Consider the following 7,697-nt stretch of genomic DNA (forward strand, 5'->3'; position numbering starts at 1 on the left):
GAAATGAATACTGGTCGTGTGTCCCCTTCTCCACGCTCAGTCTGGAATGTTTTTAGTGTAGTGGCACAAAAAGAGAGAGTAATATCCAAGCCATCGATTTAGAGCTGCAACTAACAATTATTTTGAAAATCGAGTCGTCTTTAGAGAGTTCTCGAATGTCTTGTTTAGCGTTAATGACTTCTTAATTATATGGCGCAAAGAAACCACAAGAATTTCACATTTAAGAAGCTGAAAAATCACATTGTCAATTAATAATTGATGAGTTATTGCAGCCCTTAACTAGATATGTTAAATGAAAACATGTTATTGTTTGAAGAGCAGCATTCCCGTCCAAAAGGACCTCCTATACAATCATTTTGGATGGCACTAAGCCCAGGATACAGCGAAACCTGCCCATACAAGCTCCAGTGAGGCGTGGAGACTTGTTTTAGTGGCGATTTTGCGGAGGCACCGTCATTAAAATTCCCCGTGTCAAGAACACCCGAGTTAAAAAGTAAGTAACAGACGAACGTCCACGGCGTGATCGATTGCACAATCCAGACACTTTGGTTTAGTAAGTGCACGTTCCCAAAGTCGTGCCCCGCCAGTTTACAATGACTCAAACCAAAGTCCGCCAATATGGGGGCCTTCGTGAACACTCAAAGTCTGGCGATAGGTCTGTTACGACGAGAGGAGAAGCAGCCCTAAGCCTCTGGTGTCCAAAGGCTGCATTTCATACCAACTGAAAACTGATAACAGGGGATGGTATTCGGGTACTTTTGCAAGTAACTTTTGTGCTAACACAAACGAGGACATTCATTTCCTGAGCCTACAGTTTGGTTTGATTTAAAGGGATAGTTTGGAATTGTGGACATAAGACCCATTTTCCAACTCAGCCGGTGTGATGGAGACGTTTTCAAGAAATTTCATTCAGTTCTTCTAGTTGCCGAGTTCGCTGGTGCTATGGCTAGCGCAAGTCAATGGTACCTGCTAGCATGGCATTAGACACGCTCATACCGACTCCACAGTGCACCCGAGGCAAATCAACTGTAACGGCAGACTATCTATGTACTATGTACATATCTGTGTTGATAGAATGTTTGAAATAAAACCAACATTGCAATTTGAAGGATTTATGTCTCAGCAGCGCATCATACTTCCTGTTAGGCTATGAAAAAGAAAGTAGTCCCTCAAAAATTCATGTGATGCGAGGTTAGTTTTGTTTCAAATATTATTCTATCAACACAGACATGTACATCGATAGTCTGCCGTTACAATTGATTTGCCTCGGGTGCACTGTGGAGTCGGTATGAGCGTGTCTAATGCCATGCTAGCAGGTACCATTGGCTTGCGCTAGCCATAGCACCAGCGAACTCGACAACTAGAAGAACTGAATGAAATTTCTTGAAAACGTCTCCAGACGTCTCCATCACACCGGCTTAGTTGGAAAATAGGTCTTATGTCCAAAATTCCAAACTATCCCTTTAGGTATGCAAAATGCAACGATATGTAACCCCAAACCCTTGAACACTGAGACACAACACATCATTTTAGAATAGCAAACAATGATGCTGCGTTCAGGTGAAGTGCTAACAGTAGATAGCATTCCATCAGGCAGCTGTGGAATGCCTTCAGACTGAGGCCAAGCTTCTCAAACACGGTAAACATTCCAGACTGAGGAGGCGGAGAGAGGGGAGACGCCGCGTTATAGCACAACAAAGGCAACGTGAAGTGACGCATAATGTGCCACTTATTAAGCTAAACATCATTCTGTTGAGCTAACCTCAGTAAAAAACTATGGAGCTATCATCAAGTACATGTGCTTGTTCTGACAAAAATAAAACTATACAGTCATTTTTCTCTGCAGTTAGACGGACAGTCGCCTGTCTCTTTCTCTGAGGTAGTAAATAAGTAGAAATATCATTAAAGGCAAGTACAGAGAACTGTTTGACTCCGGAACACACCGCTAAAGTTTTCAGTGTGCGCCCCAGTCCTTCAAAGTTGATGTCTGAACATAATCCCACATCTTCACCAGTGGTAAAATAAAAACAAAAACAAAAAAAAACTGCCTAACTGTTACAGGTTAAAACTAGTCCTAATGATTTTTGCAGAAAGATACATGACAAAGTAGAGGTAGAAAGTCTGACTGAATTATAACGTCAATGTCTGCCACTAGATAAAAAGTTTAGATTCATAAAATCTACCTTTATAGTTTCAATCTAATGGCACAAATAAGAGCCAACACAACTAAAAGCAAATACAAAATAGAAACAGAAACCCACAGTTCTGCATGTTTGAGGTACAGATCAAATTCATCTTTTTTTCTTTTTTTTTTTAAATGTCGTAAGTGCTTAAACCCAGTCGAGAGATCGGACGCTCTCAAAGAGGCACAACAGTAGCATTTTAAGACATCGGTGCAACACATTGAGGCTTGTTACAATCCTAGTGAGAGAAGTCCTTCAACACACAGTTTGTGGAATTAAGGCAGAAGAGAAAAAGATCATCTGACTCCGTCGCTCTTTAAATATCTTCTTTCCAATATCGCAAAAAGCTTGAGGCCTCTAAACATCTCCACTGCTCTTGATCAACTTCAGGAGTGGAGTGTTACCAGAGGGCAGCTGGCGGCTCGGATCCACGATTCCCTCCGTGCTACAGTGCGACTCTGTGAAAAGGAAACCCTGAATCTCAGCCGACCAGCTGCTCCTCTACTCCTGCTTCTCTGGCCGTCCCCGGTCAGGACGAGAGAGAGCGAGGGAGGGAGTCGACCTTTGTCAAGTCCTGAGAACATCAGAACCTGTTTCATCCAACACCAACATCGGAAAAGAGAAGATACGAGGAGGTACACATGCTCTGGAAGACCTTTCTTTTTTTTTTAGAACGTATTCTGAAGTCAGAAATTACAGATGCAGTCTGTGCAGATCCAGTGGTTCAGTTTGAAATGAACAGGGCAAAGGGAGCACTTTGACTATTTCTTTTTCCTGATGACAATGCCCTTCTAAAGCAGTGTCTCCCAAACGTTCTACATAGAAAAAAAATAGCAAACTATTGTGACCCAAATCACAATATAAATCATGACGAGAGCAAATTTGTGCACAAAGTAGCAACTAATCTGTAACACCCACTATCAGAGTTTGAAATTGGTAAATGACATGTTTGAGAAATGAATTACAACTTCATTTTATGCTTGCTATTTAAAACACGTCAATCTTCACTAAAATTTGTTTAAGGCCCTAAAAAAAATTTTTTTTAAAGAAATCCCCCATGACCCATCAGTGGGTCCTGACCCAGTCTTTGGGAATCACTGTTCTCAAGTACCCCAGCTTACGGGGGAACACAAATACCGATTGGTTAACGAATCTCAAATCGTTCCTTGCGATTAACGAGGCATGTGTACCGAGCATGCAGGTGAAAGTGGCAGAAAACTGAAATCAGAAAATTTTGTTCAAATTTGATCTGACAAAAAAAAAGAAATTCTGTTCGCAGAAGTTTTTTACTCACTAATTGAGGAATTGTTTGAGTCAGCATTTTGCATGCATTAGGATCCTGTAACCGCTGATAAAGGAGCCAATACTATGACTATGACTGACACTTTCCTGAATATTGATTATTTTTTACGAGCAGTACAAGTTCAAACTCTGGAAAATGTCCAAACTCAATACGTCTGGGCATGAGCTGCAGTTTTGTGACCTGCATTGATGAAAATGAAATGTTAAGTGCATTTAATTATGTGATCCTATGAAATACAGTAAAAAAAAATAGAAATGATATCCACATAGCATTAAATGTTACTGTGCTGCTGCGATCTCGGGTAACTGCATTTAAAACTTCCTATAAGGAATCCCTGCTTAAGAGTTTCTCTCTTACACTTTTACAGCGTACGTCAAGAGGGCGACAGAGCCTCGCTCTCGACGTTGGGTACATTTAGCGCACTTGAAAATCAGAAGGTTTTAAACGGCGTTTCCATCTGCTGCTGAACTCAGACAAAGCAGGTGGTGTGCTGTTGGATTACTGACAGGAAAAGCTTTTTAATGAAATGTTTTAGTGCATTAAGCACCAACTAACGTATGCAAACAGTGCTGCAGAGTTTGCATTTAAAACATTTTAGCTTGTACTCATCTTTAGGTCAATTATGCTCAATCCAATGAAATAAGTAAAACTAATTTCCCGATATATGATCAAACATATTTTCAAACCTATCCAGATAAAATATTTCTTCACATGGTAGTGTAGTGTCTTGTATAATACCCTACAATTGAATGACTCAGCATTATGCAGCACCTGTGACAAGTGTGTTAAGTGCATCCACTGTTGGTTGAGGTCCTCTGTTTTGGTTGCAGTGAGACCATCACATTTCCTCAAAACGTTCAAGCTTCCTTTTTTTTTTAAATTATGAGGTAATACTGATGAGGTGATTTGTTGTGTTCAACAAAATAAAAACTACAAAGATTAGCATCATAAGCACTGACAGGCGAAAGTTAAACTTTTTTTTTTATACAATAATAAAAGATGCTATTCTCACTCATTCTACCCTTTTCATTAAAAATCCATGAGCATGACAAGGCAACATTTGTGAAGACAGAGCTGCTTACTGCTGAAAGGCCTGATAGTAGTGAGGTAGGGAGCTGGAAGTGCTCATAGCAGGACTGCTGTACGCCTGAGGTAGTTGGCTGTGGTTGTGGGTTCCAGGGCCCTGGGGTACGTGAGCCTGTGGAGGCTGGAAGAAGGTGAACGGCCCTGGTGCCTGCGAGGACAGCCCAGTGGAAGAGGATGGAGAGGAAGTGGCTGTGGTGGCAGGTGGATAGCTCATCACTAACCCTCCCATCCCCATGTGGGGGCTGTAGGGTGGCAGGCTGAAAGGCAGGAAACCCAGCAGCGGCCCAAGGTCCATGTTGGTGGTGCAGGACAGCTCGGCTGAAGAGACAGCAGGGCTCCGGCACAGCAGGTGGGAGTCGCCGCCAGAACCTTCGTTCAGCACCTCCCTCTGGGGGGAGGCAGAAGTGGAGGTAGAGGAGTTGACGGCACTCAGGTGAGGAGGAGGCGGGGCACTCTGCAGGTCCAGCAGGAAACTGTCCACATCGGCACGAGGATATGAGGTAGATCCGTGCTGGTACCTGGACATGTTGCTGTAGGACTGCTGCTGTGGAGCTGCCGGAGGCTGCAGGTGATGGTGGTGCGGGTGAGAAGGCTGGGGGGCCATGTGGCGACCCACGCCCATGGTAGAGGGTAAGGTGCCCTGCATGAGGCCATGCGGGTGGCCCATCCCAGGGACAGGATTGGCCATGGGATAGGAGTTGTACATCTCCCTGGAGAAAGTCTCCATGGGCTCCTTGGGGATGGAGCCCATGTCAGAGGTCACAGGGCTGGGCTCCTTCACTGGGCACTGGGTGGCAGGAGTTGACGTAGCCACAGGAGTACTGGGTGCACAGGATGGCATCAATCCTGACTCCTGGGCATGACTCTTCTTCAAGTGGCGGGTGAGGTGGTCTCTACGGCCGAAACGCTGTGCACAGCGGGGGCACAGGAAATCGCGGCGACCAGTATGCACCACGGCATGGCGCCGCACATCTTTGCGAGTGTAAAAACGGCGGTCACAGCGCTCACACGAGTACTTCCTCTCTCTCACGGGCACTGCGGCATTAGCGTTGCCCTCTGACGGCGGAGGCCTGTCCGTATGGCTGCCAAGGTGCTCCAGGAGGGGTGGTGCCCCCTCTGGGCAGGACAGGCCCGTTGAAGTGCTGTGGGCTGCCACCAGGTGGCGTCGATACCCCAGCTGAGTGTTGTACTGCTTCCCACACTCCTGGCAGTGAAAGAGCTGCCTGCTGGCTGGGTGGCTCTCCTGCAGCTGGCTCTTCAGATGGTCCTGCTGGTGGAACATGGTCTAGGAACAGTGCTGGCTGTGCTGCTGCACAAGGACTCTGGCCAAGAGCCTGAGCACACACAGACAAGACTCATGAGGATTCTCCAGACAGCTGACCATCAGCCTGTACACTGCTGGTCCTCTTGTTAACTTAGAGTGCTAGAATTAATGCTAAGTGCTGCTTGTTGAGAGTCTGACGGTTTCTTGTGGCAATGAGTAGTGGTCTGTCCTGCCTTGCTAGGGCCAGCCTGTGTCCAGCACTTGGTTTCTGTGACAGCAGCTGCCATAGCAACCCCAAAAGGGCTGCGGTGATGAGGAGCTTTGGAAGCCCTGACTGGATTGCTGTGTTTCCTGAGAAGAGCTCTTGTTGTTGGCCCACAGTCTATTTTAGTATTCTGCAGACCTGGACACCACAGTCACAGCAGCTGAATCACAGAAGCAAACCTGCAAACCAGAAAACAGTGTCAACCATGTGCAAAGCATGCATATTAGCTTAAATGCTACAGCACTACAGGAAGCATGCTGGATGAGCAGATGTTAAAAGATATTTATGTGGGTTGCTGCTTTTTATCCTTTTCATCGCTATCATATTTATTAAACATAATATGTCTATACATGTGTGGACCTCGTCACGACCAGTGGTCCAAAACCTGGTCCTAATGAGGCTTAAGGGCTAAGATTTGAATTAGGTTAAGGTTGGGGGTTAGACATTAACTAGCTATAGATAAGGTTCAGTATAACGCTTTGGTGAGGCTGTCAGAAAAACACATTTAACAAAATATTATCTGTGGATCATATACGCTAAAATTGGCTCTCTCACTGATTTTTATAGATTGTTCAATTTTAAATAATCTTTATAAATAAATAATAATTTACAATGATGATAACAACAGTGGTCATGTTATTTTTGGACATTCACTTAAACCAAAAAAATGTTACCACAGAAAAACACTTTCAACTCACTTTATAATGATAATTCTCACTATAAATTAGGGCTGAACATTGAATCGAATTCTAATCAAAATCGCAAAACTGCAATTTTCAAATCGCAGGAGGCGCAATATTTGTTAATGCCAAAATGTGTGTCAAAATATAATTTCAGACGAATAATTATTGTAATAATGTTTTTCGAATGGAAAAAAAAGATGTTCATTCCCTCCGATATGGCGAATCATATCGCAATTGCAATTCCTGTTTAAATAATGGCAATTAGATAATTATTCAAAATCATTCAGCTCCTATAAATGTCGTATAATTACAGGCTGATAATTTCAGTGATTTTATGGACTAATAACAACAGTTGTTGAAAACAAACATTTCATATATTTAACACAAAACATTCAATGTGTTTGTATGTGTTAAGCCTCAAATAGTCTTTCGGTAAAATCAGTAAAAATTATTATTAGTCGTATTGTTATTGAATTATTGCACGAGCCCTCATGTCACAGCGTGAATAAGTTAACAGGGGGTTTGATATTCATTTTCTCAATCAACAAATATACATTTTCGCATTCTGATTGCTGTTGTAGTTGCCAATGGTAGGCAGCTACTTACTACAGGTGAAGGTGCATTTTTTAAATATTTACTAATATTGTGAAATGATATTTCACACCATTTCACAATAATGGCAGATGTCAACAAAACTTTACCTGTAGTAAGTAGCTGTCTACCATTGGCAACTACTACAGCAATAAGATGGAAAAATGTCTATTTGTTGATTTTTTTTAATTTGTTTTTTATACTTAATTTCATACTATTTCACAATAATGGCAGAAGTCAACAAAACATCACCTGTAGTAAGTAGCTGTCAACCATTGGCAACTACTACAGCAATCAGAATGAGAAAATGTCTATTTGTGGA

General features: G+C 42.9%; 1 protein-coding gene across 1 annotated transcript; it reads right to left on the reverse strand.

The window, feature by feature from the left end:
- Nucleotides 1-4,564: 4,564 nt before the first annotated feature.
- LOC310931997 (zinc finger protein PLAGL2-like) lies at nucleotides 4,565-5,854 on the reverse strand (the record flags this gene model as incomplete). The annotated part of the gene is made up of 1 exon (XM_083895251.1): nucleotides 4,565-5,854. The coding sequence occupies one exon, from the start codon at nucleotides 5,852-5,854 to the stop codon at nucleotides 4,565-4,567; it is 1,290 nt and encodes a 429-aa protein (XP_083751377.1).
- Nucleotides 5,855-7,697: the final 1,843 nt, after the last annotated feature.

This window comes from Microchirus variegatus (genome assembly GCF_963457635.1).
Source record: "Microchirus variegatus genome assembly, chromosome: 9".
NCBI lineage: Eukaryota > Metazoa > Chordata > Actinopteri > Pleuronectiformes > Soleidae > Microchirus > Microchirus variegatus.